This window comes from Corvus moneduloides, chromosome 5, assembly GCF_009650955.1.
Source record: "Corvus moneduloides isolate bCorMon1 chromosome 5, bCorMon1.pri, whole genome shotgun sequence".
Classification (NCBI taxonomy): Eukaryota; Metazoa; Chordata; class Aves; order Passeriformes; family Corvidae; genus Corvus; species Corvus moneduloides.
In genome coordinates, this window is record NC_045480.1 from 43,158,713 (window position 1) to 43,178,025 (window position 19,313).

At 36.6% G+C, this 19,313-nt stretch overlaps 1 protein-coding gene across 3 annotated transcripts in view; it reads right to left on the minus strand.

Moving 5' to 3' along the window:
• The window catches only part of TBCK (TBC1 domain containing kinase), a 111,366-nt gene that overhangs the window by 51,369 nt on the left and 40,684 nt on the right, over positions 1-19,313 (minus strand). For all 3 annotated transcript variants that reach the window (XM_032109694.1, XM_032109695.1, XM_032109693.1), the window contains 2 exons: positions 11,291-11,327; positions 9,736-9,897 (listed from right to left, as the gene is read on the minus strand). In XM_032109694.1, the coding sequence (XP_031965585.1) occupies positions 9,736-9,897; positions 11,291-11,327 (199 nt within the window). The remainder of the gene's footprint in view (positions 1-9,735; positions 9,898-11,290; positions 11,328-19,313) is intronic.

A 19,313-nucleotide genomic window follows, 5' to 3' on the forward strand; every position in this document is an offset into this window, starting at 1 on the left:
TTTTGCCATGGCCCCATCCTAACATTAAGCCTACTGAAATGTTTTGCTCCTTTTCTGAACCAAACTTACTGTTTATTCTAAGATGTTTTTCATTTTGCTTTGTTCATGCTAAACTATAACTTCTTACCAAGCTGCTGTCTCCCTGTATCCACAGCCTCAACTGAAAAGGATGGCTCAGCCTGACATAGCTGCTTTTTAAGCTATGTACATTTAAGGTTTATTATTATAGATACAGGAGACAAGTAGATTGCACTTGAAACAGATGTTGAAAAAAGCATCAGTTTAAATGCAATACACCTGTGACAAAAGCACATAGAATTTTTTATTTCTGCAGCAAAACTGGATGTGCATATGCTGTTCACAGCAAGTGAAGGCAAATGATGGAGAAAAATGTAAGACGAATGGTTCTTTCCTAATACAAATCTACACAGACCAAGTCTTTGTGTGCAGTTAATCAATTCCAGAGCCTTTTCCTTCGGTAACAGGATACCAGTTAAGAAACTCAGCCAAAATAAACTGCTTCTGCATTTTGGGAATAGCCCAGAATTATGAGCTTGGTTTGACATCTCCATCATAAATACTTTATTACAACCCTGCCAGGCAACATCAGCTTTCACCACACAGCCACATAAATAGGCCAGAAATCTCTGTGCTATTCAGCTCTGGAGCTGAATAGGTCAGTCAGTTCAAACTCCTGATTCCTGCTCTTAGAAGAAATAGAGGTGAAAGGCCATAAACTCTTTCTTCCTGATGACATACAAAAAGATACACTGAGTGTGCATATTTAACAGGACAAATCTAGGAAGAGAAGTGACATTTCTATCCAACATCTCTGTATCTATTACTGTAAGAAGGTTATTATAAATGAAAAGTCAATGCAGAACTATTCTTTTTACATTATTTATTTCATACATTGCAGGATAGTTGCGTGACTTCATTTTTTTGTGGACAGCAGTAGAGAGAAGAAGCAGCAAACACTATGAATTATTCCCTAGACATTAGACTGCATAAAGGGCAAACATGGATTCTTTTCTTACTTGTGATTGCAAAAATTCCTCTGACTCAGCAGTTCAGTGAAAACGTTTACTAAAGAATGCCTTCCAGTATGGAAACGTGACAGTGTCCTGCACTGATTGAGATGAGCAGAATGCCAAGTGACTGTACAAAGAGTAAAGCTTTACTGTAAGCCAATCACCAAATGCCACATGCTGTCTTACTGAGAAAGAATACAGAAATAGGTTACACAAAGACTGTAGCTAAGCTCCAACAAGAAAGAGCGTTCTAAACATTTTTATGAGGTGTGCCAGTGCTGCTGAACAGCAGACACTTCTACAAACTAACAAACTGTTAAAGACATCTGGACCCTAACACAGGGTAGGATACTGACCAATGACAGATGCACAGGAATTCACAACATATAATAGAAATAGTCAGATGGAGGCTACCGTGCCCAACTTGAGAAATACAGAAGGGGAAATAAAGCAGCACAGCAGAAAAATGAACATTACTTCATAGGTAGATGATAACCAGAAGATGAATAAAAGGACAGGTTCACAAAATTGCAGGGATCAGCTCAGAGGAGAAACCTGTGAGAAAGCCATGGCGATGAGGAACCTGTGGTGCCACCAACACAACGTCCAACAACAGTCAATTTTTGAAAGAATAACTCCTTTTTGGCTTTTCTATGTTCTTTTTGTTGTAGTATTTGCTAAATATTTGTTAAATTAGTTTTAGAATCTGAAATACTAGCGAAACTCACCTTCTTTATCCTAAATCTGTGCTTCACAGAAATAATATACAAATACTGAAACTCAGCATGCAAAACTAGAGATCATGCTGTTATAGGTTTCCATCTGGGTGGTAACTATGAGCTACTGCAGTTATTTCCCAGGAGTAACGGGTATAAACCTGTAAAAAATTCTACAGTCAGAAACTCTGACCAGGCTAGATGCTTATAAAACTGATGACTCTCTTAAGAGCCATAAGTAGAAGACCTTTGTATTGGCGTAGCTCTCCTGTTAGCCTTCAGGATGTTCGTAAGGAAATAACATGAAGTAACTCAGATTTTCTGCTTTTAAAGTAAGACAGAAGTTCAGGTAATCTTGAAAAGGAGTACCTATTGCCATGAGAAAAGGATGAAGGCCTCTAATTTGACCTGTTTGTTCCCATACCAATGATGGAAAAACTCTGGGTAAATATAAATACAAATAGAGAATTTAGATCTGCCTAATGAGTATCCTGAACCATGTAACACTCTCAAACTGCTAGAGCAAGCAACATTTTACTCAGAATTGAAAAGTTATTTCCCACAAATACAGCAACTGTAAACAGGAAGGATAATCATCTTGTTTATACTTAAAACTGCTTTCATTTATTAAAAAAAAGTGCTCTAGCCATTTGGCACTACAGTAGATAACTTACTGAGATCCAAAACTTCCAGTGTTTACTACTAGTCAAGTCTGTGTTAGTGTTTCACATAGCAAAACTAATAGCTTTAAGTAACTAACATCAGTCCAACCTTGTCAGTATACATTTTCTAAGTTATTCAAAGCTTGCTGCATAATTAACCTACTCATAAGCCACGGGAAAAAGTTCCCTTATTCTGTGCAAGAGCTAAGTTAACACACCTCATTTGAATTTACACATGAAAATATTAAATTATACTCAAGACATAAAAGTTTGTCATTTCAGGGTTGCATTCCCAGCAGACAAATTTGTGGTTTATCAGCTTACACAATTGCTTACATGATTTGTCTCCTTAGAATGGTGCTATGCTTTTTTTTTTTTTTTAGTATGAAGGCTGAAGAACCAGCAAGAGACTGTCTAGCTCCTTGCCTTGCTCTAAAGCCAAATGCAATGTGACCAGGCTATCCTCCCTATCCCCTACAGATGCTTGCCTAGACTTCTCAAATTTGTGAAGTGACAGAGGTGTCACCTGACACACCCGTGCTGGTTACTCAGACTATTTCTCATCATTTTCAGAATGCAGGCAACATTGTTCACATACAATGTGAGCTCTTCCCAGTTGGGATACCTGTTCTCCCTGAACAAGTTTTGCCCTTCAATACTAACATTGCAGTCCTGAAATTTATTCCAAGCTTGCAATATCAATAAAGTCTTACCTTTAGGTACAAACCCTGCTCTAGTTCTCCATGTTTAGTTTTGGTTTTTCTGTTGATTTCTACTAAACTCCAGTATACTCTTAGTATATTAAAAATGAAGAAATTTGGACAGACAGAACCAAATGGCCCAGGCCGATTTATAAAGGCAAGAGTTTAAGTGAAATATTATGTGAAAGTAAATCAAAGGGAATTGACAGCTATCCCAAAGTATAAGAGCACGGAGAGTTCACTTAACCTCACTTCATAGCCCTTATTTTGACAGAAAGACTTTTCTAGCTCTCAGTGTACACTGCCATTCCAATTCTGTATTTAAGCAGTTATGTGTATCTCTATTACAATGCTAGATATACACTCCCCAAATATATCTACAATCATATAGAAATGTGCTGCTAATGTACATTTCAATCAAGAATTTTTAATACTGCATTATTTGTGCAGCTCATTTAAAAATTCTCAATTAGCAGTTAGAGAACTAAAGATTATTGAGCAGAACATTTATACCTGTAAGGCAAACAAACATACTCAGCATAACAAAATTATAAACAGATATCCTATGAGGCACCTTGCTCTATCAGCAACGTTTTCCACAATTAAAGGAAAGGAAAAAGGAAAAAGGAAAAAGGAAAAAGGAAAAAGGAAAAAGGAAAAAGGAAAAAGGAAAAAGGAAAAAGGAAAAAGGAAAAAAGTCTAGTACACGCTATTGCTTTCTAAGCATTAGTCTAATCCTGAAGCAGTTGCTATGCTTGTAGTTTTAATGGGGAAAAAAAAGGAAATACTTTCCCAAGACACCTTTGTAATGAGGAAAAAAAAATTCGCCACATCTAGGAACAAAGCTCAGATAAGAGCAGCCTCACTTTTGTCAGTTCATGCCTAGAAATCCTAGAAATGCTTGTCTGCTTGACAGTCTACCCTCTTGTACTTTCATTTTATTCCAGTGTAAAGGTGTACAAAATCCTACATGACTAACAGATGGATTATTCTATTTTCTGAAGAGCCGTTTCACTATTGAGAGCACTATCAGGGGTCTCTCAAGGAACAGGAGGCATTACCTGTATGTCAGACTATTTTAAAGACATGGACTAGGAAAGTTCTACCAATGAACTCACTTTTTACCCTTCTTATGAAGCATCATTCCTTGCAGCAGACAGCCCTTTGATAAAGGATATATATTTGATTTTCTTCTGCCAGTGACAACTACAGACTACAACAAAGGATTTCAGTATTTCTTTCCTCAGTGTGTTGCCCACTCCAGCATTTCTCTTCAGTCTCAAGAGGGTAGAATCTATAATCTAGAACTGTTTTGTTTGTGTCACAATGAGTGGAAAAGGTGAATAATTGAAGAATTCACAGCCTCAGGTAAAAAAACATCAATCTTACAGTCTGACACTACCAGACAGCCTTGTTGAGCAGGTGTGCCCTAACAAATCTCTCTGCTTCTGTCCCAAAGCCAATAATCTTGAGGAATTGCATCATGAAATACACTTGCATCTCCAAAAAGCCATCTAACATAGAAAAGATGAGCAACATGCTCAGAAAAAGATGCTTCCATAAATATCAGCCCGACCTACATATTTCAAGAAAAGAAAACTAGGAAAAGTGACTTCCTTTTAAATTCTGATGTCTTTTGATATTTCCAATCAATGTTTTTGTCATAGTTACAACACCATTATCATGTGTATCACGTGAACGAGACCAAAGTGCTGTTTTTCTTCAGCTATACTGTAACTTAAAAAAGTAGTCAGCTTCACTAGCTTCACGACAAAATACTTTCCAGTGCTATCTTCCATGAACAACAAGAGAGCGATACGTCAAAATTTCATAGCTGAAGTTAAAAAAGTTTTCTTTTAGAAGAGCTGTTATGGCTTCTGTTCCTCAGAGCCCTGATCTAAGCAATAAGACATTTTCAAAAGTGTATGAAAAAAGTCAAACCCTAATCAGAACTATGTATTAACTTTTTTTATCCCTGTTGCTCACTGGAATATGACAGACCACTGTATCTCTTGTCAGTCCCTTCAAAGGTGGTGTTTTAATCCCCAAGGTTACATTTTCCTTGGAGGAGTGCTGAAACAAATGGGAACAGCCACCAAACACCCACAAACTCAGTGTGGACTTGGTGGCCAACTGCCATTTTTCCTCTTACAAGATCTATATTAACTAAATGCTGAACCACCAGAAATTCCAGTACAATAAAAGTGTATGGATCACAGACACGGGCAGACAAAGGATCCTCAGGAAGCAAAACAGCAGAAAGTAAAATGGTAGCTACCTAGGGTCAGAAAAACATCTGAAGTAGAGTTTTCTGATGTGTGTCTAATTTTGCTGCTGTCAACAGAAATGTATCATTCAAAATTGCTCCATACAATCTTAGTAGAGAATTTCTACTATTTTTTAACCTTTAGTCCATCTATAAGCTGGTTGCAATCCTTCTAAGCATTCATATGGCTTCCACCATCATGAGATTCAGTTTTTTGGCACATCACTAGAATGGCAATGGAAATAATAATTTCTTCCAAATTAGAGAAACTCTGTTCCCTAGAGAATTATTTATGTCTGTGGTTTGATGATAGCCAGATCTTGCATCTTAAGGCCACATGCCTGTGTCTCACAAAGCATAATCCTCTGTTTTCCACTTCAACCATTTTAGTGTAGTTCCTCATTGCACTGAATGCAAGCTACTGGATTGCTTTGCTACAGTCAGTCTTTACAAACTTCCTATCTGAGGCCAAGGTTCTTCCTTTGGAAGCAGTGACTAGACTGGAGTCAGCAAAAAGACACCTTCCTAGGGTGCACAGCATTAAAAGAATGAACCCTCCTCTTGCTCCAAAATTACAGAAAATGAGCTTATTGAACTAACCTAAAAGGTTTATTTGAGTATGTTTTATCTCATGTCTAGGCTTGATATTTCCCTATTCTCTAACAACATCTGTCCCCACCTTTTCATCAGTTCCCTATCCCTTTAGAAGGCCGTAACTCATCTCAGTATGGCAGCGCTGATACTGGCAGTGATCACTGGAGGAAGATCTGTTTACCAGGCCCTATACTGCACCCATTCCAGGTGGGAGTGGATTGGTCTAAGGATTCTTCAACTGTTTGCAAAGAGCTGTATGTGTCTGGATGCTTCCTAACAAAAGCTGCTGTTGACTTTGTACTACTTGTGCAGTGGGTAATGAACTTGGTAATCAAGTCAAACTACAATAAGCACAATTTTTGAGTTGAATAATGGACATTACCACACAAACTTATGGCAAGATTCTAAAGACTAAGCTATAAGCAAAAGCGCATGTTTTAAAATAAACTCATACAGTTGGCCCTCAGTGCATGAAAAGCCTTCTGGGTTGTAAATCTGCTGATACATGAGATTAAGGGATATCCAGACTGGCTTAGTACAAATCAGCACTGGTGTGAAAGCAGAGTCCTGTCTCTGTTGTTGGTACCTCAGGAATCTCATCATAGTAGTGTCAACCTTACCATTCTCATTTTCCTGACACATTCTGCTACGTCAGACTTGCAGAAATACTGTCTTTGTTCTCTCTTTGCATCACCTGAATAAGACAAAATTTACTAAGTCTCAAAACTACAGGTAAAACAATTAGCAACAACTCCAGGGCTGGTTTTGTTTGTCTGTCTCAAATGGTACTTCCTAAATATTGTCTGTTATTTATATTGCTTGAATAAAGTTTGTATTTAACAGAGCTCTTAGACCCAAGGAGAAATATGAAAGAAAAAAATGAAAGAGAATTTAAGTAAAAAAACTCCAGCACTTTGGGGTAGTATTTCCTAAACAACCTAATTCTATTTAAGGTTTAGCAGTTGCTTATATGCCCCCTTCATATAGCTCCATGAGGAATGAACTAGGACATTTGTTGCTACAAGGGGACATTTGTTGCAAAAGGATTTTCCAGTGCTCTTAATTAAGCAATTGTTTTTTCAAAATCTTCAAATACATTTCCTGATATGATAGGACACTGTTTAAACTATATAAAAATAAATTAAAATTTCCAACAGAGCTCCCAAAAATAGCAAGTAATGCCCAATTGTATTGGCTTTATAGATAAAATATGGCCAATTGTATTTGGAAAGGGTTTTCAGAATCAAGTAATCAATAAGGACACAATGCCCCTTCATTTTCCTCACATCACTATTATTTTAAAACAGTAATTTAAACTGTGTTATATACAATGAACTAGAAATTACGCAGTGGGGTTTTTATTTTTTTAAAACAAGAAATCTTAAAAGTGTTCCACAAAGTTGCAAGATGGCAGTAAAATACCTTATCAGTCTGGAAAGGAAGTTGTTTTCACTGGCAGCCTGAAATAAGCCATTCCACTGCACACAAAGCTTAAAAATTGCAGGAGTTACAGACTGTTGAGCAACAATTGATTTTAGTTCAAAATTATCGCGCACGTTTTGAACAACAATCTCTTCCTGGGAGTGACCTAGTTTCAGGTGAAGGTCATTTGTAAATTACTTTCAGAGAATTCTCAGCCTTGGCACACCATTTATCATACCCAAAATAACAGAAGTCTTGTTTGGAAGACACAGGTGACAAAATGCATAATGAGTCAATACTTTTTAATCAGAAATAAGACTCAGGTCAGAAAGAAAAGGGACAAGGCTATGAGAATTATATGTTGAAAAAGTTACTGATTAAGCTAGATCAACAACATTTAACTTTTAAGTCACACTAGGATTGTCTTCCATCTTTATTTTTTTCCCCCTTAGTAGTTTTACTAGCAGTATTTTATGGTATGCTTTAGATTAATCTCAAAATATTCAATTTCGCCACTGTTGACATCCTAATTATCACAGACATCACCAATTTAAGAAAAAAAAAAATATTTTCAGAAATTCGTATTTCCTACCAGAGTATCAGCAAAGTTGTCATCAACTACAACCAGCAGAATGCATGTACATTATACCACTATGGATTTTAGTGATTTAATTTTATTATATGAACAGATATGTATTAAGAGAACTAATGTGTTCTTATACATGACCTCAGCATAAAGTACTTCCAGCGTCAGTATATCAGCTGAATTAAGATAAATTGGAATCTATAATTTAGCACCCTTCGAGAAAAAAAAAAATACGGAGAAATGACCTTAGGCAAGTAAATAAGTTGAATATTAATGAATCTGTACTTAACTAGGACATACAGCTAACCCATGGGGGAGGAGAGGATAAGGAGAGAGTCAATCTTTTAGTTTAGCACTCACATTTCAGCCATCTGTAGATATCCTGTTAAATTTACCATGAGCATGTGAAATGACTAAGCATACAGATTGAAAATTAAAATTCTACACCATAAGGAATGGCCTAATTCAATTTCTTATAAACTGAAAAATACAGTAGCAAATACATACTACATACTAAACTAATAAGTAGGAGACAAATTTTGAAATCCAGACCCATATGGAAAGGTGTACAGCAAGAGACAATTTGTGACAACAGTATTTAAAGAAATCACAGAGCTTCATTTATGATAATTCACTGACTTATGCAACTGTGAACTCAGCCTCATCTGCTTGCTGCCATATCCTAGACTACTGCTAACCTCTGTGAACTCTGCAGTTGTGGAGACTGCAACACTTAACAAGACCTTTTAAATTCTCCTCCAAACTTCATTCTCTCCTTCAGTTCTTCTGAATATGAATTACTTTAAATGAATTTGAATTACTGAATTACACACATGGTGTTCAAATAGAGCTCACTAAATCCATAATTACCCCAGGAATTACCCCAAAGTTAGAGTTATCTAAAGAAAAGCTACACATTTAAAACACTGCCACCTCTTAACCTAAGACCTGCATTACATAAGTAGGATCCTGAGTTGGAGGGAGGGAATTAATACAAGAACATAAGATTGTTCTGAGTCCAGCAGCCTTCCTACTTGTGTTACTACAACTAAAACACATCTTTCAGGTGACATGGCTTACTCAGTTCACATGCATTCTACTGTCTTATTAGATACCTGCTCAGAAGGAAGACACAAACTGCATGGTTAACTGCAATTTTTTTCGTAAGGTACTCATTTGCATGGATAGGTTAATCACCTCCCACTGAGCAAATACATAGAACTGCACAATGATCACAGACTCTGATACAATTTTGAAAGTTCTTCTAAAAGCTTTACATTTCAAATGGAAACATTTAGCATAGGAATTCCAATGGCTTCCTATACCGGTTTCCCTAGTCCTTTTACATTAATTACTTCCACAGTAGAAGTCTAATTATGTTTGAAAGGAAAACAGGCTAATACCAGCATCAAAGTGGAAAAGGACTATTCAGAACAGTACCCAATTTGTTTAAAAAAATAATGCGTATCAACTGGATGGTGTCTGTATGTGCCATGACTATAAACATTTGCTTCTGAATTATATTAAATTGTTCTAAATTTCACAACAAAATACTCCCATCTTCACTTGGAAATAACAACCCTACTGCATTCTTGCTGACGACAGCAAAAAGACTTCAACAAACTACAGTAAATTGTAGTTAAGATCTACACACTCTGGCAGTGAGTTTGCCTAAAGCTATCATGATTTCTAAACATATATTTAGAAACACACTGGAGAAGACAGATTAAAAAGGAAGAAACAGTTTTTTTCTGTACCTGGCAAGTCTGAAAAAAGGAGAATGCACTCATTGAATCCATTAGCCAGAAGACGATCCCTCAGCTGTTGAAGTATGGCAACTCCAATACAGAACGGGAAGGAGGAATTTCCAAGCAGTAATGTATCCCACAAGTGAAAAATTTTGTGCAAAGGAAAGACATCTGCATAATGAATAAGCACAATAAATAAAACTATAACCATATACACACATTTACAGTGTTAATGAGTTGCTTATGTACTTCCTTCCTCTCCCATCTTGAATTATTTCTTTTTTATTTGGGAGCAAAGAGGACTCAGCCTGTTTAGGATCATATTTGTCTTCATAGGCAGTTTGATTATTCTGGAAATCACAGTCTTCTTTTATTAATGAATACTTGGAAGCACATGGGTTTTCACATTTCAAAGTATGCCAAAATTTAGGCAATTTATTTTTCTTTTGGTACAGTACAATTATGTATTAAGGCATGCATATCAGTTTTTCACAGTAAGATGATATTAGTGAGTTAATCAGTAAGACCAGCTACTTACAATCAGACAAAAAAATGAACAGAATAAAGAAAAAATTGGCAGAATAAAAGAAAGACAAGGAAAAAGGCCTATTAAAAATAGCAAGATTTTATATATAAAGCTGAAGGTGGCTCTCTTAAAATAAGCTATCTTCTAACTAAATAGTTCTAAGATTTTTTCACACTTGACTGCTTAAGGAAACCATCTCCTTGGTTTTCTAAATGTGGTGATTCTCATGAAAGGTATAGAAAAATGGACAACTGCAAGAACTACTGCTTCACAGTCAAGATCTTTAGAAACTGCAATTAACAGTTGCACAGTAGGTTCTTTGATATTTCATCAGAGAAATAATCTATGAGCTCTTTTCATTCTGCCACTTTTTAAAAAATTTAAATTTAACGTCTGCCAATGTTGATATGACATGAAAAAATCACAGATTTTTAGGAAAGTTTTTAAATTGCTTTCTAGACTGGATTTATTAACTTTGTCCTCTTTAATTAAAGCTCACCAAATTATAAAGCTCTCTTTGTTCCTAATACACATGCACAAATATAGAAAACTAGTGCTATCAGAATAACAGTGTGTCTACATGCAATAAAAATATGATTATCTTCAAAAACAAAGTCATTCTCTTTCTTATATTATTTGAGTGAGGGCAGGGGATGGTGGTGAGGTTTGGCTTTGCTTTTTAACTATTATTATGTCTTTTTCCAGTAGATAACAGCTTCCTTTGAACACATCCTAAATACTGTATATGTAAAATAATCCAGATAATAGATAACAACAAACCAACTATATAATAATATAACAATAACAACAACTCAAAAAAGTAGTAGAAATGCTAATTACTACCAAATCAGGGCAGAAAGTAAGTGACAGGCACTGTTGAGTTTTTCACTCACACCACCTCCTTGCAAATTACAAGCATCCTACTAAATGACCTATCATACTAAGATACTTAGAAGGGCTTTAGATGAAAAAGTGAGAAGAATTAATATTAAGAAATATAAGAACACTAATCAAAGGAAAAAAGAAAAGCATACTCACGTGTAAACATTGTAAGAAACCAAGGAATTGCATAAAGCTGCAAAAGGTGGTGATGGGGGGAAGAAGACAAAAAACAAGTTTTGAGAACTAAAGTTGTCTATGACAATTGTCAACTACATTAAAACTTGCCTATTTTGCATGAATTTAATTAGAAAGGAAAATAACTGCCATGGCAGATCTACTATCACATAGCTCATAGCCCCTCAGAAGCTATTTTCATCCCCAAATTTTTCAAATTACTAGTTTGTGACACTGCACAGAAAAAAAAAGAAAAAAAAAAAAATCAATCACCACCCTTACTAGGCTGGTTTGCAAAATAGAACCTCCAAAGTCTTAAAGAACACAAAAACCTGCTCTACTAAATTGCTACAATTCTCACTAAACTTAGAAAAATTAGCCAAGGATGCCTGAAAAAGCATAAACCAACTGGATCCAATATATCTTTTTGACTATGGAAGAAAATAGTTTTATAGAAATAATTAAAAGTTCAAATCAGGATTTCCAAGAGAAAAAACAACCACCTCTGCCTTTTTCTGTGATGCCAGTATGTATTAAAATGCATACTTGTCAGTGAAGAAATTAAGGACCGTTTCAGTCTCAATAAATGCTCACTAACACCCTAAGCATTTATGTAGTTCTACTGTGACCATTTTAGGGCAGGTGTCATCCAAAGGTGTCCTGCTTCTGCACTTACACCACTGAGACTTGGGCTGCTGCAACAGCGACAGAAAACCTTTAACATCTGCAAACTTTCATACTCGTGACATCATACAGAGAAAGAAGAGCTAAGCATTTGTGACACCTTAAGAATTTCTAATTTTTCAATGAAGTATTTAGCAAGACAAAGGCAACAGAATCTATTTTCTTGAAACATCAAACTGCACAGAAAGTTTCCATAAATGCAAGAGTGAGACGATCATTGTTAAATTTTACTCAGCTGCATAGCTCATGTGCTATGAAGATTTACAGTTGAACATAAAGCTTAATATGTTACTTTTTAACTCATAAAAAGTGCAAATGAATCCTCCTATTGAGCTTTTCCTGGAAGTAAACAAATGAGGAGCAGAAAACATAATTGATATTATGTTAATAATTACTTCTTAGTCCATAAACTCGGAAATGGGTTATGGTTCCGACTAAATGATGTACGCATTTTGCTGAAAACCTTCTTAAGCACAGCTCTCTCTAAATTTTATTCCTATGCCTCCATCTGAGCATCTGAGATCTGAACCATACTGTCCATAAACTACAGAAGGCTCAATGACCTTTTCACCACTTTTAATATTCAGCAGGCTTTTATGAAGCTTGGCCTCCAGCCCACCAGTTCATTTTAAGTGTTCAAAATCCAAACCAAATCAATTTAATCTTGTAATACTTTCATACTACTTCCTTGAGTATACCTATGTTTTGTTTTAAATAGATAGCATTCTAGGGAACAATAACACATCCTGTTCCCTGAAATACCTCCTACAGTGGTTGTGATAAGCCAATACCTGTTTATCTCCTTGTTTACATGCAATATCTTGCTTCCCATGCAGTGGGAACACAAGCCTAGTGTCCTGAGGCTCCTCTTTGCTTGGAGGTACATATTATGTAAACCACATTATTTCCTTGGTATTTAAAAGCAATTATTTCCTCCATTTCATATATTTGATTAAAATGTTTTACCAAAGCAGATCCTCATTTTCTCCTAATTTCACAAACACCTCTATCGTACATGCATTTACACAGAAATATACAAGAAAATATATGAAATGTGAAGCTTTGAAGTTTATTAAAAGGTAATCACACGGAAAATCACTGCTTTGCTCTAAACCATCCTCACCAGAAGTACCAGCAGTGACATGAAAAGTAGGTCAAACAATTTAAGTAGAAGGTGTCAGGTGAGCTTTTATTGACGTTTTATTGGTTTAATACAAGGAGGTGCTGGTAAGCCTGAAGAGGCTGTGGATGCTATCAGTAAGCAAGGAAAGGAAACGCACAACACGGGTGGCATTACTCCACGACGGCAGTGAAAGGGAAGGAGCAGCCGCACTGAGTCCAGGGCAGAGTTCGGGATGCGCTTGGCAGCGGGACTGCTCACAGCGTTAGTGAATGCTGCCCTCCAGCGGCCGCCGTGCGGAACAGCACCGCGCCGCGCCTCCGCAAAAACAAGCTCCAGCAAAAGAGGGCTTCAACCCTTCAGTGCTGAGCCCTCAAACGGAAGGGAGTTGTGGTTTTACTGGACACTTAATTCCGCACCTGGGAAGTGTACCTAACGTGCAACCAAAGTAGCATCAGAACTTCTGGAACAGCCTGAGAAGAAGTCAGATTTAAAAAAGAGCCTGTAAAACTAACACATCATTTTTTAGAGAGACCTTGAGAGGAGCAGTGCCATAATTATAATTTTGCTTTGCTAGTAAAATACAAGCTCTTTTGTGCTTTAAAGTAAGGACCTCGACATTCCTTATATATGAAGCACACAGCAGTCCCCTTAACACCAGTTCACATTCAAACAATCTTAATAATAGATTCACAGGGTTTTTCTAGTTACAATTTAAATCTGTTGACCTCAGACTAGGCTTCATTCCCCATCTTTCCATTATACCTAGCTAAATTCCTTTTCAACAGCTAAATTCCTCTTCAATTTCAGTCTGCTATGACAAATCCTGCTCAGTACCTGAGCTTGGAGATGCAGTTTTTTGTTTTTCAGCAGGATGAAGACGTTTAATTGCCTATTGCTAAGTGGCCATGTTCCGAGAGGAATGCATCTTCCATTAGACATTCAAAGCTCTTAGAGATACTGGTTCAAACCTTGCTGAAAGTCTTTTCCATGAGGATTCCTTTACTGCCTGCTAAAATTGTCTGGACTGTTTCATTATTTGAGTGTTCCTTCAGAATATGAGAGTTTTACATACTTGGATATATAGAAGATTGAGATTTCAGTTGTAAAGAAAATAGTTCTAAAGAAATTTATGCTCAGGTGATGTTGAATCTAGAGAGATTTCTGAGGGAAGAACAAGGTGAAAATGAGTGTTAATGTTTGTTGGTAGTGATGTTAGGAAGTATTAAAAGGTACACACAAGCTTCTTGCTCTGTGAAAAGTCTGTTAAGAATAAAGTAACTCTTCTGTATGACCCAGGTGCACCTTATGAACATCAAAAGGGAGCTATGCACCTGTTTGCAGGATAATGTAAATATATTATTTAAAATTGAAGGTTTGAGTTTTCAGAACATCAAAAATGTCAATATTTTTTACAACTTATTTGTTACGTGTGTATAGGACATGTTTACCAAAAGGTTCCAGGAAAATTCAAAAATCTTTATGGAAGTTCACCTTCCACATCTCAGAGTTACAGAGCTGAGATTAAGGTTAAATACCTACAGTTTTAAAGATTACAACCACAACAGAATTACCACAACAATTATTCTTCCCAACTCTTATAGGAGAATCCTCACCTGATGATCTCTTATTCAACACATTTTGAAACTGGTAAACTGTCATGTCTTCATCACTATTAAAATAACTTATAGATGATACAAATGATTTATAGATGGATAATGAGAAACCCCTATGAAATATTAGATATTTCACACTATTTTCAGTGTTCGAGACTTTCAGTGGTGCAGCCTTTCCCTCTCATAGTGAAGTCACACAGAAATAAAGGAACTACCACAATCAATGGCAACAAGGGCAAGTATTCTAACTCCAACAGTGAGTAGCTCATTTGCTTCAGGAGAACCTGCTAAGAACCCTGAAATTGACAGTTGTAAGGCAGTGTCTACCCTACTAACTTGCTTTCTACATACTTTAGGCAGGCACTAGCTTAAATGACAACAGAAAGGATTAAGAAAAGGTATCACATATTTCTTTTCTTATTGGACTGTGCAGTAACAATCCCAGATATTGACAATCTCTTAAGTAATCCAATCTTTCTTTCCCAGCATACTAAAAACCATTTGCCATAGCTACACAGAAGGCTGGTCAAACAGAACCAAAGAATGATTCTCAGCTAAAAGGAATCCTTTTCACCTTTGCCCTCTCCGCCTCCCCCAGCTGTCTCAACACCATCCCCACACACCCCCAACCTTCCTCCCTCCTCTGTCATGGTCATCCTCACCAAGTAGAGTGAACCTCAGGCCTCCAGCTCAGTGCTGCCACAAACACCCACCTTCCCCAAAGACACGCCCACCACCGAGCACCAAAACTTCACGGCCCTGCTTTCTTTCTTAGAAGTACTTTAAAAGACAAATTCCTTCTACTTTTTAGGTAATTTTTTTGTACATATTGTTGGGAAGTCCATCATTGTTAAGCAATACCAGATTGACCAAAGGGAGACTTTGAAACATGTATCTCTTGTTACCTATCTCTGACTCGACTTGTGGTGTGACCAGGCCCAAACCATTCTCTCAAGAAGAATAAAACCTTTTAATAAAATTAAAAGAAAAAAAATCACAGTCTTATTCTGAACATTTCAGTGATGCTTTTTCTGCTTATACTTTAGCTGTACCACATATTGCAGTTTACATGAGGGGCCAAAACCAAAGAGGTTTTTCTTTTTTTCCTGTGTCTATTAAATTCCTGTTCCTTTTTTTTTTTTGTGTTTGATGTATGCATGAAACAATGCTGTCCAACAATAAGTGGAATTTTATTTTGCTGAGTTGTTCTAACAACTGTCCCACCTGCTGCTTTTTGCTTTAATTTTCAGTTGTGAATAAAAACTATGTTTTTGCTTTCTACAGCTTCTTGAGGAAGGGAGGTGGAGAGGGAAATGCTGAGCTCTTCTCCCTGGGATCCAGTGACTGCATATGTTGGGATAGTTCAAAGCTGCACCACGGGAGATTTAGACTGGACATTAGGAAGCCTTTCTCTACTGAGATGGTGGTCAAACACTGGAAGAAGCCCCAAGGCTGTCAGTGTTTAGGAGTCATTTGGAGAATGCCCTTAACAGCACATTTCAAGTTAGACCTGAGGTGGTCAGGTAGTTGGACTACACGAGTGCTGTAGCTTCCTTCCAAAGGAAATTGTCTCTTCTGCCAACTCCGGATCTTTCACCTTCCTGTTCCATGTTTGAAATACATACACACTTGGCTTCAATCCTATATGGTGCCTAGACAATCATATATTTAAAGGCTATAGAAAGGTGCAAAAGATAAGGCAAACTGAATCACATTTTTAATACTAGATTCTACCCAGCTGTATGTACCTACACAAACAAAATTTGAAGAATGATCACTTTCTTCACAAGATAAAAATATCAGCAAGAAACTCCTCCTCCAGATTCATCATCAGGCAATTGTGTAACAGGACAAACAGAGATGAAGTACTTCAAGGGCAGGATTTTGAAGATGAAGCCCTATTACTGACACCTTGGGCCTGTCACCAAAAGCAAGCTAAGGTATCTACCTGTGCCAGCAGCTTCAGCACAATGATACTAAGGAACTGCAATCAGTTTGCCTTCTATGTTAGTGGATAGATGACAACTGTGTCTACCTGCCACATTTCGCAGCTGAAAGTGCTTTAGAAAAATTTATTGCTACAGCTACACTTTTAGCAACATTGTACACTTTCCTGTTTTTCTTCACTTTAAAATAGTCTTTTGTTTTGGGTCAGAATTATCCAGTAAAATAAGGAATGTGTTATAAAGCATTATAAAGGGTGGAGAAGACGATAAAATTTGGGAGAGTGAGCAAAGAAGAACTGTAAGATTCACTGTATATATCATCTCTCTATTTATATGTAAATCACATAGCCACAGCAATGTACTTAATCCAGGCATCACATCAGCTAATAATATTCACAAGGACTCAAGCTTCAGCAGTGTTCAATATTCTGAGAGCTACGTGACCTGAAGCAAATGAGAAGGGTGCCAGGAACACAATCTTCCCTGCAGCAGAGCCCACGTTTCAATGATGAAAGATTAATCAGGGTTTACTTTGATAGGATTAGTACTCAAGCACGAAACTCTGGTTCAGATCTCATTACCACAGTGCATATCCTTCACCTTGATGGATCCTGTACTGCCTTGTTACAGTTACAAAAAATCACCTCTCTGACTAATCTAAACAACAGAACAACTTTTACTTATTAAAAAAAAAAACCCCAAACCCTGACAGATAATTCAGAAAGGACAACCTCTCTTCATAGGTTAGTGTTAACTTCAGAACTTCAATGCAAGAGTTTTAAAAAAATATACCTCTTTTGCAATTGTTTACTGTATCACCTGATCATCTCTAGACCGCAATATTTAGAGACAAGGCTCATGTATGACTATGTGCTGTCCAATGACTAGCACAACAGAAACTAAAATATAGCAAAACGTGATTTTAAACTATTCCATCTCACTTGTACCTTGGAAGTCTTCAGTGGAGAGTTATAACTTTATAAGCAGACACTAGGAGCTGCTGAAATATCAGATGAGACCCAAGATGGGTTGCTACAGAGCTCTTGCACAGATCACTAGCCCAAACAAGGACCTGTAAGGTGGTCAGGGAAATTATATCTCTAACTCTTTAGTGGGAACTAGCATCCTGGACAAAACACACAGAAGAACTGCAGCCTTTAAAAAAATAAACATTAAAAGCATTTATATAGTGATGCTGCAAAATTGATTCTCCCTCAGGAACTTAAAAGTTGCTGTTAACCCTTGCACTTGATCTACCCAAATATTTAGGCTTTCTACAGATGAATATTTTTCCTTCTCCTCACTTTACTTTCATCTTCCTCCCATCCATCCTCTTCAGAGGGGTGTTATCTGAAATATATGTGGCTTTCTCAAACTCCTCTCTTTATAAGGCAATACACCGGCTTTCTCTTCTGCTCATTTTAACACCACTGTATCTCCTGAATTTTTTTCAGTCAAACAACATTATTACATTAAAAAACTCTCAACAAATGAAAGTATATACTTGCTTTTCCATTACAAAATTTGTAACCAGTGATAATGAGTATGTGCCAGTCCCAAACTCCCGTAAATTCTTTCAGGAACTGTCTAAAACAAATGATTTTCAGAGGCTTGGCCTTGCTGCTTCAACCTGAAATATTTCCCAATAAGCATAAGGCTTTTCTGATAAACTAAACTTTATATTGCTTATAGAAGCAATGTTTATAAATTTCTTACTTATGAAATTTGTATTTCTATATCAACATCTCCTGAGTCCAGTTGTCTTCTTCCATTCTGACCTCTCAGTCATCATCTGCTCTTATAACCAACTTGCAATTACCAAATTACTAAGTGCCAAAGATAGAATGATATAGACCATATCAATTAACGCTATCTCTATGGCCATGCCTAAATCTACTTTTCAGAAACATCAATATTTGTAGGCAGACAAACATTTTTATTTTGGCTTTCTTGACTATACACACCTCTCTAAAAAAAGGAGGAAAGCTTTACTACTTACAATGATAGCTCGAAATGAGGCTCTAAAGAAGGCCTTTTTTTGCTTTTTCACAAAGTCCACCCTCTCTACAATGCTTTGGCCATGTTCTCAGTTTTCATTTTACTCCATCTTAGAGATTTTTTTTCCAATGGAAGCATAAAACTTGTGTCTATGTTATGCACTTGTCCCATGATTGTGACACACTGCAGCAAATGACTGCTAAGCATTTTCCAAGGTCTGACATATCTACAAAACTGAAGATCACTTGAACGTACTTTTTCTATTCCTTGCAAAATAATGTGTCATTTGTGTTAAACAACAGCATTTAACTAGCTGCAGTAGTTTTGCTGTTAGCACTTCATGGGTAGTAATTTTTGTATATTAACCCACATTTCAAACATAAATGTATATATACCTTTTAAGATGAATCTAAGTCATAATAACTGGTTAGTAGTATTTTTATTGTATTTACCATCCCAGCAGAACAGGAAGGACTAAAGCATGTAAAATCAGAATCAAAACTTTACCATTTTATCAGCATATTCAATAAAGTCTATTAATATGGAAGTTTCACTTTGGTCAAAGTGCTACTGAAGCAGTTTGGAAAGGCATCTCACCCCAGTTTCCCTCATTTTCCATTTTTTAATTCCTTTGGATAATA